The following is a 23,728-nucleotide window of genomic DNA, read 5'->3' on the forward strand; positions in this document are numbered from 1 at the left end:
AAGGTTTTGTATTTAAAGGAATAGTGTAGTGTTGTTGAGAACCGCTCATCGCTCGTTGACTCCAAGAGTTTGGTATTAACTAAAATATATTCAGCAGCAAATGTGAAATGCAGTCAATGAGCTGTGGCCTTTAAAAGTGTGCTGCGGAGGACATGCTCGACTAAGTCTGCCGAGCCCTGAAACTCCACCTCCACTGCTGCACAGAGCACTATCGTTTGTCTTTATTTAAAGTGTATTAGTAATAAACGTGTAGTGTGTCCAAATTACACCAACTTCAACACTGCACATCCTTAAATACTATAATTTTGTATTCATTTTTATAGTATTTTCGAAAAAAGTAAAAAAAACTCATAGTATGTCAAAAAAGCATACTATACTATGCCTTTTATTGATATGCTATGGTATGACTATTTTGACATATTATATTGTGATGTTTTTTACCCTTTTTCAACATACTATAGTATGACTTTTTTCTGCCATTGTTCAATAAACTGTATTATGACATTTTTATGACTTTTTTCGTCATACCATAACATGACATGTTCATGCCTTATTTGGACTCAATACCCTATGCCTTTTTTGTCTTTTTCCGACATTGTTCACTGTGACTTTTATATGATTTTTTTCCACCTAGTATACTAAGACTTTTTTATGACCTTTGTTGACATATTATACCATGACTTTTTTTGACATAATATATTATGATGTTTTTCACCCTTTTCGACATACTATACTATGACTTTTTAAAAACTTTTTTGACATATACTATATGATTACTTATTAGGAGTTTTTTTTCAATATACTGACTATACTGTGGCTTTTTTAAACCTTTTTCATGACTTTTTTATGAATTTTGTTGACATATTATACAATGACTTTTTTGATATACTATTTATTGCATGTCTTTCTATGAACTTTCTTCTACATACTATACTATTTACTATAGTATACTACTAAAACAGCAAATAAGCGAATATCCTAAATTTGTTATTAAACTATTCCTTTATTAAATTACCTAAAAACTGCAGGTAAAACACATCTTGCATATATTTTATTTTATTTTAACCCCAAAATCAAATGATGAATTAAACCATATCCTCCTCTTTCTCAGCTGCGGTACCAGAAGTGTCTGGTGGCACGGCCACCCTCCCAACGTGCTGGCTCCTCTTCCTCACCCTCTGCGGACACGGTGACCCGCCGGGTGACCACCAGTGTGAAACGTGGAGTCCTGTCTCTCATAGACACTCTGAAACCCAAGAAACAGCCGTCTGAACTCCCCCAGCAATGACCGCCACGAGTGACCACAGCACCCTCCCCAGCCGCTGCTGGACGCCACTCACACACTATCGCCACAGCAACACCTAATCAGTACCAGCCATGGTAACCGACGATGTACATATATGTTAACAAACACCACCGCAGATGAAGAGAAGAAGAGCGATTCTCCAGTAGGCCTGATGATAAAAAAAAAAAAAAAAAATGACAAGAAAACTCATGGCTTTCATGAGGCGGAATGGAAAGTCTGGTAGCACTGGTTGATTTTTGAACGCCGCTGTGTCCGAGTGGAAACCACCTGCAGGCTCCATTGGCCTTCACTGTATGTGGATTTCTGGGCTGGATTGATTACTTGATCAAACACTCTACAGACAGAATTCAGGATAACCCAGAATAAAAAGATACAATTTCTGTTAACAGTGTGGTTTATGGAACCACTCACTGGTTTACTCCATTTTCTTTCATGCTCTGTCCCTTCCTGTAAAAAACATCATCAGCACAGTAAGAGCACCTGGACTGGACGCCTGAGACGACAGAAAAGGTGTCGACTTGCTGTCGTGGGATTTGAACAGGTGAATAAGAAAAGACCAGAAAGACAAGGCCCTGCTAACATGCTCTCCCCCACCAATATGGCATCACTTCGATGTGTCTCAGACTTGAAACGAGCTCAAACTTAACATCTCTATTGAGGATGAATGAAGTGATTGTAATGATAACGTGGATGTAAATGATTGTATGTAGGAAGAGAGAATGTAGGGCACAAAACTTGTAGATATGAGGGAGAGATGGAGTGTGGGACAATGGGCTTTGTTTTGCATGTTTTCGTGATGAGATGTGTTTTATGTTGATAGGGGTCTCAGTCAGAAGAGTGGTGAACACACAAAGAATAAATGCTCTTAGCACAAGTCATTTCAACATAACCATTACTGCATTTACACTGGCACAAAAAAAATCTGGCCTATTTCTGACCCATACCTGAATAGAATGTTACTCTCTACCCCATTTACAGAATCACAATTTAGGATGTCAGTCAGATTTTTAGATCAGCAAAAGAAAGATAACCGTTTTTAATGTATTTTGAAACTTTTAATTTGTTAAGATTGTACTTTTTTTGCATAGATTATAGAAAAACAGAGTTTAAAAGCTCAAGAATGTTACATTGCCTATGTTCAAACTTTACAATTTCCTCAGGAATCTTTATGCATACACCCAAGATTTATGTGTTAGCAAGAAATTCCAATCCCAGGCTTCGTCTGGCAGATGTTAGGCACTCAAGGCTATATGAGCAGTGGTACATAATAGTGTTCACCCTTCTTGGACAGCGTGGAAAACATCAAATCTGTGCCATACAGTAAAGGTTAACTATATTTCCTTTTCTTCAGTAAACCAACAAGTCTACTCCCCCCCCACACACACACACACACACACAAATACGCACATAGAGAAAAAAAAAAAAAAAAAAAAAGTCTGCTGTCACTGCTAATAAAACCTTTACACTGCTCCTATGGCTCATATCTACAACCTGCACTCCACATGAACTGTGAATGCAGTCTGATCTAAATGAGAGAAAAAAAAACAGACAAACACACACACACACACACTCAAAAACAAAACAAACAAGAATGATACTGTAACTCATTTCAGTTCTGTTCTTCACTCATCTCTACACCATGTAAATGTAATCGGTTGTGACAATAAATGCATTACCAAAAGAAAAAAAGAGTAGCTTCTTAAATTTCTTTTAATTTTGCAGGTTAGTGGAATGTAATGCAGTAGGTATTTATCATGAAGTGGCCCAGCCCCAATGCAGTTGATTCGATTCTGACCGTGGCAAGGCCGCTCTTTGTGACACATGAAGACCAGTAATAATGGCTAAGGTGACTTTTTCCACATGCTCTATGTAATTTGGCAGATCAAAAACATTGCATATATGTTGGTGTTAGATTTAGATACTACTGGCTTTATTTAAGTAAGCATTTGGCACAACAAGTTAACTTGTTTTATATGTGTATTGGTGTTGGTGAGCTCAAAACAGGGGCCGGGATTTGACCAAAGCATCCTTGGAGAGACCCCCACTGGAGCGGGAGAGGTGTACACTTTGAGCTGGGGGCCTCCACTTGTAGTGTAAGCTTGGGCTGCATCCTGTTTGGCTGAGCTGAGGTGGGAAGAAGTCGGGAAAGTGAACAGGAGGCAGGACGAGCACCACAGGCTTCAGCACCTCTTGATGAGCTCTGCGGGGACGGGCCAGCGGGGTAGCAGGAGGACGGGGAGTTGTGTTTAACACAGCGGTGATGCTTTTCTTGGGTGCGCTGCTTTCTGATTTGGAGGAAGAGAAGGAGCTGGACACTGTGTTCTTTGAGGGCTGCAGGCGCATTTCTTTGGCTTTTCCTGAAGGACAAAAGCAATGAGATGGTGGTCGGAAGGGAGAGGACCATATTTTTGGACCAAAGTACAGAACACATTGAGAAAAGAGGATGAGGAATAACAGTACAAGACATTACATGAACTACTTCTGTTCAAACTAAAATAGTTCTTGCTATTCCTCTTCGCCAAAAACTTAAGTTGGACATTTTGGAAGGACATATGCTTATTAGTATCTTGCCCGAATAAATGAGAGGATTGAAACCTCCTATATTTGTGTAGACATGAATCTACAGACAGGAGATGGTCAGCTTTGCTTAGCTGTCTGTAGCTTCATGAGAGTGCTATCAATCCTGCAAAAACTCTAACTCTCATCAAGATAGCAACTAAGCAAAATTACCAAAATGCCTTTTAATCAGCTGTATGTTCCTGTTACTACATAAGACTGACTTGAGATATAGGGCTAAAGTATTCATGCACACCTTCTGATGACTGCCGCCTGTTAGTAAATTCCTGATGTCCACACAGAGTAGTACTGTAGCTGCCCGTGGTCTCTTGGTTTTTGGAATGAACACTGACAGAGAGATGGGGCTGAGAGGTGCGACCATGGGTTGTTTTTGTCGTCCTGTTGGTGTGTCTATGCTGCTCTTTGGTGATTAGCTGGTTGGAGCCGATCCTGTCCAGTATGCCTTTGGCATTTGCTCTGATAAGCACTTCATTTGGTGCCTCTTTGACGACTGGCTCAGGCTGTTGAGAAGTGACAAAGCAATAGCTTGTATTTTGTAAGACAAGACCCCGAATCATTTTTTAGAGTGAAAAAATGTCATGGATATACTTTAAAAAAAAAAACACATTTGTTTACTATACTGATTACCATACCAAAAAAAAAAAAAGAATGAATGGTCTGTGCTGTCCACCAAATGTAATATTGGTAAAAGAAAAGATGAGGAGAGCGCCAACATGTCCTTGCTGCTGACCTGCTGTCTCAGCAACAGCCCTCACAGCAGCCCACTGCTCTCCTCAACACCTGAATTATTCACAAGCACAGTGTACACTACGGGGCATGCAGCCTGTGTGGGTTTATGTGCGTATTTTGCTTCTAAGTGCTTGCTTGTACTTTAATGCAAATATGTATGTGTTTGTACAATTTGTTTGTAATTCTCTGTATACAGGTATGTGGTCATACTGTAATGTGTGAAAGCACATTTAGCACAGGTACATGTCCTTATTTGGTGTTGATGCACTCTGTGCACACAGGTAAACAGGCTTTAGAAGCGCCACTGTAATGCAGTCTTTGGTGGACTTCATTGATGCTAACTCATACAGACAGGGGGCGCTGAATTATTCAACAGACACTATCCTTTGCTACCCTTTCTTCCCACTCACCCCTGTAAATCTCGCTTCCTCTTCATCAGACCTAACCAACTATGCCATACTCTGTAAATCTCTCATTTCCTTCTACACTTTGCCAAATTTAGCTGCCACAGCACGCTGGAGCTGAACCCATTCTGTTTCAATACTTACGTCCAAAATCACGACATCCATTATATCTTGACTACACCAAAATCGATGAAACACACCCGAAACAATCAGCAAAACAAAATCAAAGTGAAAAGTCTAGTGGTATGAATCCCATATTACTACTGTCCAATTCTTCCTTCAGAGGTTGGGGACTTTAAGAGAAAAGTCCACCTGTGATGTACTCTGCTTCCTCTAGAAATTAGGCCAGAAACACATTACTTGACTGTCTTTATTGTTCCCAGCTGTTTCCGTATGGTTTTCTCATAAAGAGCTTTACTGGGGGCCACTATGACAGTTGATTTAAGCCAGACAGCATTCAAACACTTATATAATTGCTATTTTTATGGTGCTTTTCGGAGTGCCACAATAACTTTTGATTAGCTGAGTTTATTAGAGGTGGGGAGAAAAAAAATCCTGTATGAGGCCCCATTACAGCGCCTTGATTATCTTTTCATTCCTATCTGCGGAGGTATAAAACATGATGGATGGCCAGAAAGGAACAGACACCAGAGCACTCCGCCACACCCGGTGGGGGTAAAATGGCTTAATATCCCTGCACTGGAATCATAAGCATAAGAGCAGATTTCATAATGCCGGGGAGTATGTCGTAAACTCGGCTATGTGGATTATGAGGATGTGGGGAAGCCTGGCTGCACAGACTTGATGAGACTTGCTGATGAGTTGGGCTTCCCTACTGTAACGGTCTTACTGCATCACTTAACTACCACAAAAAAATAACAATAAAGGGGTGTGAGTTTGGTTAAAATAGGAAAACGGAGAGTCTCTCACTGAAGCAATGAAAGCCTGTGTCTAGATAACACAATAGAGTAAGACAGAGCGCTTCTCAATTACTAACGTTCATAAAAAAATTCTGAAAATCTAACAGAGCGCTCCATTCAGAAACACACATTGCTAAAATAAACTCAAATCACTTCAAAGAAACTTCTACAGTGTCCAATTTTCCAAGTGTAATTCAAAAATGTCTTCATACACACAAAAAAGTGAATTCCTACTTGTTGTTTCTTTTGTGTAATGAAATCCAAGACTCTCTTCTCTCTCCTGCTGCTCGAACTGCAGCTCGTAATATCGACCCTTTCACTCCTTTCATCCTTTCATCTCATTCTGACTTACTTGATTTCTATTTCTACATCTTATTTTTTCCCATTTCAGAATTCATTCCCACTCACCCCGTCATTTTCTGCTCCTTCATCTCACAGTCTCTTTCTGGTTGCAGATTAGACTCGGACCAGACACCTGCATCTGTGACCCAACATTCTCATTTCTTCTAGCAGGCTGACCTTAATTCTCCTCTACTTTTTTCTGTCTCACACGTTTGATCAAGTGGCTGTGACAGCTCATTTTCACCTAACCTCAACTTGAGTAGCCCGGTTCCCAACTCACCTTCCCCCTTCTACCAATACAAAAAAAAGATATTCAACAGGCTCTGTTTCTACACGAAGAAGACAAACATACGCCAAATTTGAAGCTAATCCCTCAAAGCATTCCTGAGACGTATACGACAGCATAGCATACCATTAAAATGTCACAAAAAGTCAAACTATATTATGCCATAAAAAAGTCACAAAAAAAACATTTCATGACATAGAATGTCTTTAAAAACCTCATAAAAAGTAATACTATTGTATGTCATAAAAAGCCATCGTAAGGTATGCCATAAAAATGTAATAAAAAAATTTGAAACAGAAAAGTCATTGTAAAGTATGTCATAAAGCATGTGATTAGTGAGCCATTGTTAAATATTATGCCATAAAAATGGCATGAAAAAAATCATAGTATAGTATGCCGAAAAAAAGTTTTGCATACAAACATTATAGTACAGTATGTCGTAAAAAATGTTAAAATGAAGTCTAGTACTCCATGAAAATGTCATGAAAAATTAATGGAATAGTATTTCATAAAAATGTCAATGTCAACGTATAGTATGTTTAAAAAAAACTACTATAGTATAGTATGTCATCCAAACGTAAAAAGAGTCATAGTAGAATATGTCAAAAAATATAATTAAAAAGTGTTGTATTCAATAAGAGAGTCAGAAAAGGGTCACAGTATTGTATGTCATAAGAAAGTCATAAAAAGTCATGCTACAGTATATCAGAAAAAGTCAGAAAAGAAGTCATAGCGTAGTTGATCAAAGTAATAAAATGCATTTCAAAAGGTATGTTTAAAAAATAATGTCATTCAAAATTCATAGTAAGCCAAAAAAGTCATTGAAAAAAAGACTGTATGGAACGTCATAGAAAGAAATTAAATTGTAATAGAAAGCCTATAGTACTGTATGTCATAAAAAAGTAATTATATAGTATGTCAAACTGAACAAGTCATAGTATAGTATGCCAGAAAAAGGCATACAAAATGTCATAGTGGGCCAATAGTATGCCATAAAAATGTAATTTAAAACGGTATGTCATAAAAAAGTAAATGTATAGTATGTATCGTGTGTAGTATGCCAATTAAAGTCATCAAAACATCACAAAAGGTCATTGTACAGTATGTCATAAAACATAATAAAGTCATAGTATAGTATGCCCTTTAAACTCATACACACTGTCATTAGAGAATGTGTCGCAAAAATCTTGTAAAAAAGTCATAGTATAGTATGTCATAAAATCATGATAAAATGATAAAAAATCATAAAAAATCATCGTAAAAGTATATCATAAAAAGTCACAACATGCCATAAAAATGTCATATAAAATGTTATAGTATGTATACTATGTAATAAACTATGTAATAAACTATGAAATAAACTAGAATTACCCTAACTAACAAAGTTCTTTGAGGGTGAAGCACTGCTTTGCTCTGAGGTTTCTGTTTAAGTGATGCTAACCTCTCTGCTGAGGACAGCTAGGAAGCAGCCATTCCTCTGTTCTGAGGGCTCCAGCATGAAGAAGGGGTGTGTTTTCATTGGACCCTCGGCATGGTCAGGAATGCTGAACGGAGATGGACTAAGCCTAGATGAAACACACATATACAGAAACAGAAAACATGAGCCATGCTAGTTAAGTAAGTAAATGAATGCAAGTCCACGAGTTACGTAATAATTAAAGCCAGTGTGATCAATACCAATAACTATACTTGTGCTGTATTTATGGTAGCCTGAGGCATCAGCAGCACGGCCAGCTAAATTCATGAAGGAGACAGTCTTGGTACATTCAGGGCTACATGAATGGTTGAATTCAAGTCTTAAGTTCTTCAAACCACACACACACAAACAAACAAAAAACTATACAGAATGTCTACGAGCAGGGAAGCTGTCCAAAAAATGTTTTTTTCCTGCCCTTTTCCACAGCATTTTGAGGCATTAAAGGGCACCTTTGATGATATTTTCTCCTCCAGTTTCTACCTGAGGCGTGCTGAAACTTTGACATAAGCCTGTCTGTAGGGAAACAGACAAACAACCGAGCAGGCTGGCAGACAGCGAGGCAAACAGACGAAGAAAGACAATGACAGATACAGATGCAGCAGGTGCACTAGGGTACTGCGATACAGAGACCTGAGGCTGACCTGAAGTTTGCTCGTTTTGGTTCCCCCTCCTGCTCTGAGCGGGCCTTGGCTTGCTCCAGCGCTCTGCTCACCACCTCCTCATTCTCCTCTTTGTATGATGAACAGGTAGAGTACACCACTGCCAAAACCTTAGAGACTATACAAAGAAATGTGTGCATTGTATCAACAATTACGTAAATATTAATACTCCACCTCTGTGTGTTACAAGTATATTTCATGATATTATCATATTACCCTTTTAAATGTAAATACATCTGAAATAATATGTGACACATAATACCACGACATTAGGCTGATTTATTGACATAGGGCCACAATCTTAAACAATAAACTAATTTCATGTTCAATTAACGCAGGAAGTCAGACAAGCACACACACATTCAGTCAAAAGTTTCTTCCTCTCGTTTTATGACAATTAAATGTGATTATTCAAACTGAGTCGTCCTCCTCATCAAGCATTCCCTTTGAAGAAATGGGTCCTTGAATATTAATTCTTTAATACCGTTTGCGTAAATACATAGCTCATTTCATTCAACTGCTGCTGGCTTGTAGATTTGTGAAGCTATCGGCCGTTTGATTTCCTTCATTTGAGCTTTGATTTCTTTCTTTCCCACTAATTATAGCCAGACAGAAACAATTAACGCCAAGCTGATAACAAATAAAACCTTCTCCGATGTGGCAAATCAGCTCCAAACAAATGTGAATTATTGCTTCAAGGAAGCGGAACTGAAGAAGAAGAGGACTGAGGCAGTAACATTTGTCATTCAGATGTCTTGTTCTACAACACACACACAGCTCACAGCTGGGACATTAAGGGCTATGGAGGTATGTTAGTATCCGTCTGTGTGAGCACTGTCTATGCGCATGCTTATGTGAAATGGGACTATCGACTCAACCAAGGTAAAATACTCGATACACACCCACCATTAATGAACAGTCCTATTAGAAAGTATCTACACCGGCAAAAATGTAGAAGAGGGCTGATGGATGGCAGTGTGATTAGAGGAGCTGGTTTTCATTGCCCCTAACAGAAAGACTCCAACAGCTCGATGGACATGACCCAGACCAACACAGAAAGAAAAGCACTGAACAATACAAGACAGACCGAGGCTAACAATACGTCTGTGCAGGAAGGCATTGACTTCAGAATAGAACCGTGACACCTGCACAGTACAGAATATGATGTAACTTGACACGGTAGGGCCCTCATATTCAGTCTATGGTCCCTCTGTCATATTCAGTTCTATAGAATATATGCATTACAAAGGAGAGTTGCTAATCACTTGCTTAAACTATGCAAGGAATACTGCAGGAGACTGTGGATGTCCGACGGAGAGGAACATTAGCATTCCTAATTAACACTCAGACGATCACGATACCACAGGCTTCAGCCTAATGGCACACGAGATCAGATATTTAGGAAGTATAAGGTTCATTGTGTCAGAGAGGTGAGGGAGGCTACGCGCTCACGCCTGAGCTCATATGCTGTGTGTGTCTGAGTGTGCGTGTGTGTGCTTGTCAGCATGAGAGCAGGTGGTTCAACACTCACACTTCAAGGCATGATTGATATCCTTCCTCTGCTGGGCTGCCAGAGCTTCCAGTTTGCTCTGGGCTATGGAGCTCTGGGATAAGTCCAGCAGCAGGTCTGTGTCTGAGAAAAAGAGCAGAATCTCTGTTTTATTAGCGGATCTGTTTACAGGTGGGTATGGGTTTTATATAAGCAACTGTGCGCGTGCACATGAAACATTTTCTAACTACACGGATGGGCAGAGAAAATTGAGAACTCTGAGGAGTTTTGAGAATGTCTGTTCTGAGGCTTAATGTACACTAGATTATAACATGTATTTCTGAAATCCTCATAGATGGCTATTTACCTCCATTCTCTTGCAGTATGAATTCGACCGGATTGCTGACCGCAGACACGGAACACCTGGGGGTCAACAGGATGACACGCAACTTCTGGAGTCGCTTGTCTCTGTTGTCCAAAGACTGGAAGACCTCTGGTATCAGCTTCACATCTGAGCAGAACGCACATAGAGTTCAATGATACCCTGAATAATCACAAATATACATTTGCTCAATGATTAAACACTACTCACAATTTCCTGTTATATTTCTTTGTGGGAAAATACACTGCCTGAAGGCATCTTTTGCAATTATTGAAATGTCAGCTTTCTTACATGTACTTAACTGTTTCCCTCATGACTAGCTGAGCAGGCAGCCACTATCAGCATGCAATACTGTATTTACATACAATTCAGAATCTCAGCAGACAATTTGCTTTTAAGTGCACTGCCTGGATATAAGTCTTTACGAATTTGCTGACAACAGCAACTGACAATTTTTCAACCAATACTCTCTGCCTGATTACCCCAAATCTTCTCACTGAAAACTGTGATCAAATTGTATCACTTCACGTCACCGAAATAGGTATTCTTACTAAAAAAGCTATTTACTAAAAAAGAGCAGTCAGTTTGAAAAAATAGTGGATCAGTGTGACAACGCCAACAGGCAATATTCAGTTTCTCATTCTCTCTTTCATTGAAGTAAAAGATGGATGAAGACAAACATCGCTTATGGTGTCATTAAAACAAAGACAGTAAATAGACCACGTTTCCTCTGATTCAATCTCTTTTGTCTCGCATACAAAGACACAAACAGATACTGCCCTCATGAACACATCCATCTTATGCCTACTCTTGGAGCCCATGGCAGCTACAGCCTGCTGCAGCTCCTCCCTCTGAGCGTTTGTACGGTCACTGACACAAACGTAGACTGTGGGCTTAACGTTGCTGTTGGCTTTGTGTTTCTCTGCAATCAGGGAGGCAGTGTGGGACACGGTGAGGCCAGAGAAGCAGCCCAACATAAGAACATCTCCTTCCTCTGGTAGCAGGGCGCACACTGCATTTGGGCCCAGGCTGCAAGATTTATCCTGCAGACACATTTAGTGAAAGCATCAGTTCGATAAAGAGACAGACTTTAATAAAAGACATTTCTAGATACAGGTTTCTGCAGAGCAGCAACACTCTGCAAACTGATGAGACACAAACTAAGATAAGAGAAAATAGGAGGGAAAGTTGCACTGTAGGATACTGGTAAATAGAATTGAGATGGGAATAGATGAGAGAGGAGAGGGAGTTTGGAGCAGCTGTTGCAAGCAGGTACGGAAGGGAGGTAAGAGGAGGAGAGGAAGCAAAGGAGGAAAAGAGAGGAAGAATAACAGTGCAGTCAGATTACAAGAAAGATGTCCTTCAATCAATGGGGTCCCCTCTGGAAACAGTGCCGGACGTATTCCTGTGGAACCACTGGGCTGGCTTAAGTTTCTCTAGTTGATATCCAGATTACAGGGTTTGTCAGGAAAGACAAACCAGGGTGGAGAGGAACAACGCCATTTGAAAAGAGAGAAACTAGGGGAGAGAAACTGTGATGGAGAGTCATAAAATGGAAAGAGGCAGAGATGATTAATTAGGCAGTGGTGTTGAATATTTGATTGAATTTGGCTGCAAAATCCAATTTAATTGTGTTGTGGTGCTGTGCTGCTTACAGTTTGCATGGCAGCTTGACTTTAATGGAGTAGAAATGAAATGATTAAGCCGCTCTCCCCCTCCCAGACGGAAGGATTCTTTATGGCTCAAAGTGACGTATGACTGGATGAGAAGAACTGATGTGAAATATTTGTATCTGGGAAAACTAATCTTAGTTGGCATAAGGGAACTCAGTCTTATAATCAATTTGAGCAAGTCCATTACCGAAGTGAAATCATAAATATCAGAGAGGATTGATGGCGCAGAACAGATTTCAACAACCATATTAAAGTCTGTGGGGGAGGAGGATGCTCTCGTCAGAAACCTCCTCTCTCTGTGAAGCTTGTACCTGTATGATGAGTGTGTGGTCGCTAAGCAGCTTGGTGCTGTACAGCTGAGCTTTCAGCTGAGCAGGGAATACCAGTATATCCCCACAGTGGGGATCCTGGCAGAAGGTCTGGCCCTCCAGCTCCCCAATCGATTTCACCTGCGAAAAGCCCGCACTCTTCAGGACACTTTGGACGTCATCGACACTAGAGGAGAGGAGAGAGGAGAGCAGATTAGGGAAAGCCCCAGATAAGGTATGAAGGAGGGAAGAAGGTAAGAGGTGGGATAAAGAGGAAGAGTGTCATCATAGATAATAATCGTGTGTACAATTTCTATGTGGCCTTTTAAAAAGACTTTAGAAGTAAAACGAGCTGTAAAATCTATGGAGATACACACAACCGCACGCACACACACGCAAACTACTAGTCCCAACAGGTGACCTTTACAGTCCTAGAGCTTGCTGAGGGTTGTTGCTGATTGAATCTGTCCACAGAAGCAGGATTTACACCTAACTGAATCAGCCTGTCAGGGCGCCTGCAAGAACATGCATTAGCACACACACACGCACACACACACACACACTGTTCAGTGGTTTAATTGGATGTCAGCAAGGCACCTAGTCTATAAAACATTGGGCTGCACACCAAGTTAAAGGTCTGTGTGTAGATGCTTGCACTCTACATTTGCTTACAGTGCATTCCTAGGTTTATGTACAGGTGTGCATGTACAGGTGTGCATGTACAGGTGCACGTCATCTGCTTCTGAGTAGGTGAGTGAGTGGTGTGTGTGTTTGCGTGTGTGTGCTCAGCTAACCTGCTCTTCAGTGTGTTGACCCATGCGTAAAGTGGAAGACTGCTTGATCTCTGCTGCTTCCTCTTTACACTCTCTGGCAGGATATGCTCAATGGACAAGAGATCGTGTTTGATTCTGCAGCGGGCCAGAGATGCTGCCAGCTTGGTTTTAAACCTACGTTCAACAAAAGAATGTTTTATCTCTTCTATATTCAATTTGTATTCCCTTTTATGAATCCACTCCTTTTTTCCTTATTCTCGTTGTTTTTTTCATTCCTTACCTGAGGAAGTAGCTCTCCACATCTTTAACTTCCTGTACGATCTCCTCCTCCCCATGGCGTTCCCGTGGGAGGAACTTTCTGTCCTGGAAGTCATAGAGCATGACGGCAAAGAGGCTCATCTGATCATCTGGCTAGAGCACGAGGACAAAAAGTACAGTTAATTGGTGACTTCTGTTTTAACAAGAGAACAAGGAAAAAGGAGGAACAAGGAGAGGCCACATGCCTAACAGACAAATGTATAATTTTGATTAACATGACTGAGACACAAGCTTTTAATTAGTGAATGCCTCAAACATCAGCTGCATCTACAAATCCAGAATGTACATGAAACCAACACAACCTGACATTTGGTTACAGTGCACTGTCGATTGCACTGTTTTGATAACCTAATGAGGGGTGCAGTGCAGTGATACAATTTATTTGCATATTCAAGACTAAATTATCCACACACACACACACACACACACACATACAGTAGCTCAAGGATGTCCTGCCATGACCCCGCTGCTGCCTTAATTAAACATAGGAAGAAGAGTTATGTCTCTATCTCTCCTCCTCTACAATTATCTCTATCCATTCAGTTCTCTATCCTCTATCTCTCTCTCTTTTTCACTCCCCACCTTTCTGTCCCTGAGAGTGGGAGGGCACCAGCCGCATTAGTGACAGATGGTGTTCCACCGCAGCAACAGCTTGCAACATCCTCACTACTGGGCTAATGGGCCGAGAAGCTAGAACGCTACCAGGGTTCATTCTGCAGCTAGGAAATTAGCCGGCGCTTATTATTCATTCCATAGGCTTTTGATTTCAGTTTTTGAAAAGGTCAGTCTCAGAAACAGGTTGCAGCACTCGACTTTTCCTCTCGATCTCGTCTTCTCTACCTCAAGTTCCACTTGCCCTTTACCAAGGTAAACCCTTGGGTGTGGGGAAATTCCCAGTCACTAAGTTCCCTGGCAACAGCCATGGTGGGAAATAGACCTACAGTAAACATGCCTGCTGTGTAGTCAGATGCAAATCCAGTTTATGAGCTAATAAACTGGATTTGAAAACAATGCTGGTTTGACGCTAAATGCAATAGTTAAATTAAACTAAGGAATATGAGACAAACATCAGATGAGTTTTATAGAATACACAACATTAATATGTTCTATTGATTTATTCTCAGTTAATACCATGTTGATTATTACACAGAGCAAACTATTCTGTAAACTATTTTCAAGAAGATTCTAGATGTAGTGGAACTTCCAAATGCTCCTTTTTCACGGAGCTCGGGGCTATTTCATGTTAAATGTCACAATGTACCTAATATGCTTGCTTCACATCCATAACGTCATTCATTTCCATCCTCCGCAGGATTTAGGCTTCATTTTCTCTCTCTAGTCTAGTCAAATCCACCTCAGGCATGCAAGCCTCTCTATAAGTTTATTCTCATTTTTTCCCCAATACCCACATGTACCCCCCTTTTCTAGGCCACCTATTCTCTCCATCAAGGTTGAACTTTATAGATGCCAGCAGTGTAAAATGAGGTAAGAGTGAGCTCTAAAGACTGTCTCATTGTGTCTGGGCTTTATTGTCCGGATGCAGAGTAACGACCTGCCACCAACACATAGGGAGAACCATTCATTTCACCCAGGGCCATGTTTCACAAGGCTACAGTGTATGTGTGTGTGTGTGTGTGTGTGTGTATATGTCTGTGTCGGTTGGAGGGGGTGGGGGGGCGGGGGGTTTGCTTCAAACACACATTATTATTGTGTCTGTATTATGTTTGCGTCCTCTGAAGTAGACATTGGTTGTCTACAATCTTTACACTCCATGACAGCTCACTTTTCTGACATTCACCACCTCCTGCTTTCATAACTTTCACTAATTTTCATTCTCGATCAGCTATGACGAGCGCTGTGCATGTTTTATCACCATCCAGACTGTTAAGAGAAGCAGCTCGAACACCCTCCGTTTTCTGCAGCTTCTTTTATGTGGAGTAATAAAAGTAGGGCAAAAGTACATGCCAATCTCCTCCAGAGGATACCTCTTCATTTAAGTAGCAGAGAGTTCATCTACAGCCGCAGGTACACAGCTGTGCTGAAAATCTTTCTTTTATGACTACGCAGCCCAAATATCACTGATAACTTTCAGCACACTGGTTCTGTAGGCCACACTGTGCAGGATACACTCAGACGCCACATCATCCAAACACACTGGGGTTGTTTATTTCATCACTAATTAATGGGGAGTTTTGCTTGAGAAAATGAATAACGGAAAAGACACGGCCTGGCTTCATAGTACCTTTTAGATGTGTTACAAAGGGAGCGACTGTCAATCATAAAGGTAGGGAATGTGAAAGACACAAGGTGCTTTGTGAATTGACGACAGGAGAGCATTAGTGTAGTACATCAATACAACTGTTACTGATTAGAGGTCTAGAGAACAGAACAAAGAGCAGCCTATGTGGAATACGAACAGCAGGACATGAATATTGGAGCACTGAGTAGAGGATTGTGAGCCAAAGAGTTTAGAAGAACAGCACGAGGTAAACAACGCTATAAACAAAGTAATAGCACGGTAAACTCCAAAATTCAAGTCAAGCTATTCTCAGCATCAAAAGGATCTTGATTTTCAGCAGCAAGTTGACAGTAACAGATGTGCCTCTCTGTCATATAATGCCAATACACACCAAGGGAAAAAGACATGTTGACTTCTCTTAAACTACTGCTGTATTAAAGAATACTGCTCCTATTTAACTCACTTACCATTGGCTGAGTGAGGTAAAAGTAGCTGTCAATCATAATGTCCTCCAGCAGCTCTTGATCTGTGCAGAAATATGAAGTGGTAGAGAGGTAAAACAAGGTTAGGTAGAAGGATGGAAATGTGGTAATGTGGATTCCCATTACCAATTATGTGTCTGAGTAATAACGATGCATATTAGTGCCATCTTTATATCAAGGTCTAATTATCCCTAGAAACCAGTCAAGGCCCTTTCATTTGGAGCGAAATAGAACCACACGAAATGACTAATATCCATTAGCTGGTAAGATATATGCTACTAAGGACAAATCCATATCTAATGATGAGAACATGAGGGGAAAAGAGATAAAGACAAAGAGCAAGAGAGGCTCCTAGAGGCACCCCAAATGATCGTGATTTAATTTGAAAAGATAATTCAATTCGATGGAGGGTTTAATTTCCCGTGATTAAACGCTTATTTGGTGCTTAATTAGAGTTAATCTGATTCTTCATTTGCCTCATTTCTTTCATTTATTGTGTCTGTGGTGAGTGGGTGTGTGTAATCCAAGGACTAATGGCATTAATGACATCTTAAGTAATAAACAGGCTACATCTAAACAGTGAAACCAAATAGCAGGCACACATGTGTTTCATACCAGACTAGACAGTGTTTGTATGAATTGTTATCTTCTTGATTTTATTCAACACAGGTTACTTGCAAATTACGTAGTGGTGACATGATGGACATTGTGTTACACTTTTATATTATAACAGACAGGATGAATTACAAAACTTAAATTGGGTCTATCATCTGTTAAGTTTGCAGGCTATACAATTAAACTTTGCTTGACCTTCTTAATCAAATCTGGACAGTAGTCTGAAAAAGGTAACTATGACCTTTAAAGTGGTGAGAGCTGCCGATCCAATATCTACAGTATGTGTGCTTTATAGAGTATTTTCATCCCCATGTCATGGCTGTCATATCATGATTGCAGCAACTGTTCCGCTAGCCTGCGGGATGCTTTCTCTCTGAAATACACATAAAAGCACATGCAGGCGTATCCTTCACATTCCAATCTGGGAAAAGTGGGCTCTCCTCTTCAATATGTGGGAGATAAGAGAGCCGGCAACACTATCCAGTTTATCATATCAGGATAAAACAACAGCTGCTTCCAAAGCCACTCTGCAGGTACAGTGTTTGCTCATTACGCACTGGAAATGGGCAAAATGATAATTTCCCCGAGATGGTTGTGTTTCTAGTGAGTTTGGAGAAAGGTCCATTGTGCTGCTGCAGATAAGCAATTAAAAGGTGGAAATGAGGTTTGTGTAAGTGTGAGAACCCAGGGTTTCAATAGTAAAGTGCTTGTGCAGTATGTGTCTACTACACACATTGTTGCCTTCTCAGGTACTTCTTATTCCTGACAGGCACACCTCTTAAGCTGCAAATAGGAGGTAAGCCCAGCTCGCCTGAGACACCATGGAAACCGCACACACTGCTGTTAACTTATCACAACATCTCAAATCATGCCAATCTGTACATGCTGGACAGCATGCAGGGCAGGACAAACACACACATGTGCATGCAGTTACACACACACAAAGTAAAAGTTTGCACGTAATAGAGCTTATCTTTAATTGAAGAAACAAAGCATATCATCAGCAGTGGTCTAATTTATAGCAGATACAGGTCAATGGGGTTTACAATGGTGGCCATTACTGCAGAAGGCCTGATAAGCCCCGAGGAGATAACCACTCAGTGCACACAGAGTAGCACAGACCCCTGAGGGAGCCATCATGGTTAACTCTGTAGAGGTCATAGTCTTGCGCATGCTATAAATCACACACAGCAGGTTGAGTAAAACACAGAGGAAATTCTGCTATAAATCACTTACAATAGACATCTTTGCACAGCAGACAGTGCCTGGGTTTTACTGGTGGGACAAGACAGAAATTCTTAAATACAAACTCCTGACTCTAGAGGTGCAAATGAAAAAAATGACATAAAATCAGTCTAACAAGAAATAAATCCGACACCAGCAGGAGGCACTAGTGATCGCAGGACCTGTGTTGAGCTTGTGTGTTCAGTGGCTTTCATCCAGGTGTTACACAATGAGCAGTGACTGATGGTGACTGTAGTCAAACAAATCCTGAGTGAAAGAGCCACACCCGAATGCAGGCTCCACTTCTCTTCAACCAGTTCTTTGTCTCACAATGTTTCGCATCAGTGCACCCGATTCCACATTGATCTAACGGAGGACGGGCCAAAGAAAGGTACATGCCATAAGTTATGCAATTACCTTTGAGCTAAATGGCAAATCTATCTTACATATCATGCGCCTGCACAATTTTATATTTGCTGGAGCATCCAGATAGTAGGTGTTCTGATTGTGGTCAAGGACGAAAAAAAGACTGTCTTTCCCTCTTTCATGCTCTAAATCCAGCCTAAAACAAAGTGGTCCAAAGAACCTTTCTAGTTGCACACAGAGGATACAGCTGCCACAGTCATCTGACAAGGACGTTTGGCAGCCCAGCTGAACAGTGTGGACAATGAGGCAGAAATACTCAGAGGAGTAGCCAATAGAAAGAAAGAGGGAAGAGGAGGGAGGGAGGGGGAGGGGGGTTCTCATGGCCAGCGACAAGGTCAACTCCTCTTTTACCAGTTACAATTCACACAAAAATACATGTACATAACATGCATAACATCTGCACTATACTCTGAGCACTGAGAACACAAGGCAAGACAAGTCAACAAGGCATTAAACCTTGACGACATAAACTGTCTCTAGGTCAGTGATCAGACAGTCACTCACATGTGAAAAAAGACTTTTTAAAGAGACAGGAGAGGTCAAAGAAATCAAATAAAAGATAATAAAAAAAAGAGAGGAGGAGGCAGAGAAGGGAAGGCAAAAACAACTTGACTTACTGCTAATATTTGTCATTTGACTGACTCCAGCTTTGTCTTTGTCTATGGAATGTCGAATCCGCATAAGGGTAAACATCACCAACTCCCAATCCATATTTTAGGATTGACTGTCAACCACAGCAACAGATAAGTCGGTGTCCTCAGCAACCGATGCAGAACTGACTGAGTGTCTTTTTTGTTTTCAGCAGATAAGAGTTATAATCACAAGATCAATACCAAAGCTCATTGGCATTTTGCTCTGCGTATTTTTTGCTGCTGAAGCACTTCTTCTTTGGGTTAACAACTGACCTAAGCTCAATTTTGGATCAGTCATTCCAAGACAGTGCACAAATGTGTCCTGTGTGTGTGTGTGTGTGTGTGTGTGTGTGTGTGTGTGTGTGTGTGTGTGTGTGTGTGTGTGTGTGTGTATGTGTGTGACTGCAAGCATTGGGTATGTGTGTCACTAGCAGATCAATTTCTGCACCAAAAGTCAGGCTGTTCGTGGGAGGAGGAAGAGGAGAGATTAACATTGGCTTCCAGGCTGTGTCATTTCATCTGCACCCAATTTCACCACACAGCTAGCCCGAGGGAATCTAACATGTGACCAAAATACGTGTATTTGATCAAGGCAAGTCGGCAATCATGTGTTTATAACCAAAGTTTAAAATCAGTACCGGGCCGCTCTTCTTGTGTAACAATGATTTTCTGTCAATTTGATATGTAAATACAACAACTGTAGCAACGGAAACTGATTTAACTGATGCAGGAAAACTCCTACTTCTTTTCATCTATTAGACCAGGGTCCCTGTAAAGATCAGGGATAACGTAACCAGTCCAGATATCTGCCAATAATCCTGTAAACTAGCCAACGATGGCATTTTCAGCTCATCCTTTGTTTGAGTTTTCTCTCTTTGTACCTTACTACTTTGGCTGAAACCCACTGTAAGATGTAGAGGGTGGGACCATGTAGAGAAAAACTGTACTAAAATAGAGGATATTTGCCTTTATAATAAACTCAGAACAAAAAGTGTATTACATTTTAAAAAAGAAATGCAGCATATTGTAATTGTTCTAAGCTCAAGCAGATCATTTTCCTCAAGCAGAGCTCAAATTCAAGCTCTTGAGCAAACTAACAGCAACAGCAAACTTCTCATCCTTATAAAGGCATCATTTAATAGAGAAGGAAGGGTGATGGATGAAAACAACGCTGTAGCAATATAATCTCTAAATTCTCTTTTAGTATTATCCTCAGCAATCGAGTCGATTTCTCCTGGTGATGTAAGTACTATGACCTACAGCTGTAAAACTAATATAGGTTAATGCAACAACGCTGGGGCTTCTCTCGTGATGATGCATATTTTGAGGTGATCTGCATTATTTTGTGGGACATGTCGGCCTGAGGCTTGTAATTTCAGTGGTTAGATAGTAAGGAGGGGAAAAAAATCATTTGTGGCTACGAGGGTGTTCGTGCTACCTGACCTCTCCATCCACTGAGAATGCCTTAAATCAATTCCAGCCAGCTTCCTGCACTCCCCTCCCTTACATAGTGATTACAGACTCCTGTGACTCCCAGACCCCACCTTATTCCCAGATAACAGATAATGGGCCAGATTGATTTGTAGCATCACACAGAATCGCCCCCTGGTCATTTAAGCATTTTTCTCAGCTATTTACCCTTAATCAATCTATCAATATTCAATTCTACCTATTAACTTCCCAAGGGCTATTCATACCAAATGGCTGTTTGTTTGCCAATCAAAAGGGCTTTACTTGCAATTTGATGGACCTGAAATTAATCAAAACAAACGTCACTTTACCAGTCAACACTCACATTTAAGTGTATTGAAGGCCAGCTCATACGCTGTACGGTGCATCTCCTCATCTTTGACTTCAGGTAACGGGAGCCCTCTTTCTTTGCCATAATTCACCAACCGGTGGGCAGCAGGCTTCTCCAGGTGGTTATTCTGGAAGATGACTGACGCCAGCAGGTAGACTCTGTCTGGAAAACCCAGCTGACCTTGGCCAGTGGTCTGGAGCTCTGGAGAAACAGCAGGGATGTTGTGGTCGGCTGGTTTATCTACCGGTATCAGGTCCTTGCTGTTTGCAGGCTTATGTGTCGTGCACGTGGAAGAGCGATTGGGAAGCCCTCCAGTATTGTTATTTTTCACCATCCTCTCAGAGATGTATTTTCTCTCCGACAGCTGAAAACACACCATGACATCTTTACTTTGAGGGCGTAAAAAATGCAAAAAAGCTCATACACAGAAATTAAGTTTAACACTCATAATAAATTTGGGATAATACAAATACAACTGACTTTCACTTGACTCTAGGCTAATTAAGTAATATCTATAGGAAGATTGGGTTAAGATATTAAATGAATTGTTCGTGAATATATGTCCAGCCATAAATATTACTGCAAAATGTCAGCCATACACACTGAAATATTTAAAGCCATGGTGTACATTTAGACACTACTAGTGCATAATTATATTGGTTGTAGGCCTACTAGGCTATCTTTGTAGGAAATATGACTCACCGTATTAACATGAATAATACAGCGGTAAACTAGAACATGTGTCGGTGTAAATCACGTTACGTTACCTTGTAGAAGAGTGTCCTCTTTTCTCCTACAAACGTATTGTACACGTGTCCTGCACTCTTCATATTTACCGATGCAAGCATGTCGTTTAACGGTAAATTTACTACCGTTTGTTGTTCCGTTAACTTTGACTCAACGGAAAGTTTTTAACTGCCAATAAATACTCACCGTGAATAATCTGTGTCCGTTATGAGGCGAAGGATCGTCTCCTCTCCACAGATGTGGACATAAACCCCCCCTGCTCCTATGAGTATCTTAATTTGTTTTAAACAAAATGCTTTTGTCCCATTTTAAAAACAAACTTTCTGAATGTCCGTCAACATTGTGGAGCCCTTTGGATTAGCGTGTTCCCGTCATCATGGCAACCGAACCGCATGCTCATTTCAAGGTCCTGTTCTTCACGGATAAAAGAATTAATCGCCTTAAAACGCTGGATGTCCTTTACTGTCTGGTACACTGTGGGCTTGATAAAGTTTCAGAGAAAATTATGTCAAACGAAAGCTAATAACATATTAATGATGGACAGTTATACATAAACCTAAATCTGTTGCAGATTGCCTGCAGCTGTTGTTTCAAAACTAGCGTCCATGAAGGGAATGTTATCCAAACACAGGGGCGTGTAGGTAGCTGGATAGGACCCCTCTACTTTACTCTACTCCCCAATTATTCCATATGAGCTAACGTACACCAGGCACACAATGTAATTGAAAGCAGCATGATTATGAAAACCTATTTTAAATGTTACAGTGAAATTAAATCAAAGTTTTAGTTCCAGACACTTCAAATGTCGCTCCCTAAAATCAGTCAGTGACCACTACCTGCATACTTGTGCAATGACGGTAATATGTCATTCTGTCCAAATGCTTTCAAAGACCAATAAAGAGTCCAAAATAACAATTGAAATTTCTTCCATGTAATAAAATAGAGACTAACGCGTGAAATGTAGCCCACTCAAAGAATGAAAAGTAAAAGTACTCATTATGCAAAATGGGCCCTCTAAGAGCATATATATATATATATATATATATATATATATATATATGTATTGTATAAAATACCACAAGTGCTTCAAAATGCTGCTGATAATGGTAATTTAGTAAAGTACTTGGTTCTGTTCCACCCTGGTGGTAAATACATCACAGTAATTTTCCCGTTCTGTTTCTAAATCTACGTGGTGATAGATAATGCAGTCTTTCTTTCAGTGCCTGAGCTGCTACGCCTGTCGAAATTACATTCACACTTCTCCTGATCCCCCATGGTGATTACAGCCTGTTGCGGGCCCTGGAGCTCCCTGGGCACTAATGGACACCAATGCAGCAGTCAGCAGAGAGATCATTTAAGATATTCTCACTTATATCACATACATTGTGCTTCAGCATGACAATCACTGTGCATAAAAACAATGATTCCTCCGCCCATTTGATTTCTGCTCAACAGAGCCCACACTGGAGAGACTCCACAGAAACAACCACAGACGTGTTGCCTGCTGCCCGAGCATATAGTACTCACTAGCCCACTCAATGATGGAATTGCAGTGAGCAATATCCGTCTTGTCATGCAATAACATGGAGGACTAATAAATAGCATATTCATCTTTTTTTTCAATTCGCAGTAGTGAAATTTTGTGAGTAGATGATGAAAAGACAGTGGGAATAATTCTGAGGCGCAGATCTTGCAAGGTCCACATGAAGAATCTGTCCATCACCTTAGCAATCTTCTTCCATTCTGCCCCTTTGGCGCATGTGGCCCTCTGCTCTCGGAAACAGTTGGCGATATATTCAACATCGCGCACTCACTTTGCCACATGCAGTTTCAAACAGTAAGCTCTGGGGCATCCACCACAGGAAGTGTATGTGGGAAAAGAGCACCCTCTACTGACAAAATAAGGTATTGTGGGGAAA

The 23,728-nt window shown here is 40.7% G+C and overlaps 2 protein-coding genes across 5 annotated transcripts in view; one reads left to right on the forward strand and one right to left on the reverse strand.

The window, feature by feature from the left end:
* The window catches only part of apbb2a (amyloid beta (A4) precursor protein-binding, family B, member 2a), a 35,111-nt gene extending 32,116 nt beyond the window's left edge, over positions 1 to 2,995 (forward strand). For all 3 annotated transcript variants that reach the window (XM_031857758.1, XM_031857755.1, XM_031857757.1), the window contains one exon: positions 1,112 to 2,995. In XM_031857758.1, the coding sequence (XP_031713618.1) occupies positions 1,112 to 1,288 (177 nt within the window). In that variant the 3' untranslated portion in view covers positions 1,289 to 2,995. The remainder of the gene's footprint in view (positions 1 to 1,111) is intronic.
* On the reverse strand, positions 1,373 to 22,482 carry LOC116389229 (putative methyltransferase NSUN7). 2 transcript variants are annotated; one of them, XM_031857753.1, is made up of 13 exons: positions 21,830 to 21,954; positions 21,057 to 21,426; positions 16,350 to 16,408; positions 13,606 to 13,736; positions 13,347 to 13,499; positions 12,556 to 12,739; positions 11,380 to 11,614; positions 10,557 to 10,700; positions 10,232 to 10,333; positions 8,683 to 8,818; positions 8,006 to 8,129; positions 4,119 to 4,383; positions 1,373 to 3,663 (listed from the first exon to the last, which is right to left on the reverse strand). In XM_031857753.1, the coding sequence occupies exons 1-13, from the start codon at positions 21,908 to 21,910 to the stop codon at positions 3,302 to 3,304; spliced, it is 2,346 nt and encodes a 781-aa protein (XP_031713613.1). In that variant the 5' UTR covers positions 21,911 to 21,954; the 3' UTR covers positions 1,373 to 3,301. The 2 variants fall into 2 exon arrangements, with proteins under 2 accessions (XP_031713613.1, XP_031713614.1); XM_031857754.1 differs by lacking the exon at positions 21,830 to 21,954 and adding an exon at positions 21,996 to 22,482 and having other exon boundaries at positions 1,374 to 3,663.
* Positions 22,483 to 23,728: the final 1,246 nt, after the last annotated feature.

This window comes from Anarrhichthys ocellatus, unplaced genomic scaffold, assembly GCF_004355925.1.
Source record: "Anarrhichthys ocellatus isolate YVR2014 unplaced genomic scaffold, GSC_Weel_1.0 scaffold19, whole genome shotgun sequence".
Taxonomy (NCBI): domain Eukaryota; kingdom Metazoa; phylum Chordata; class Actinopteri; order Perciformes; family Anarhichadidae; genus Anarrhichthys; species Anarrhichthys ocellatus.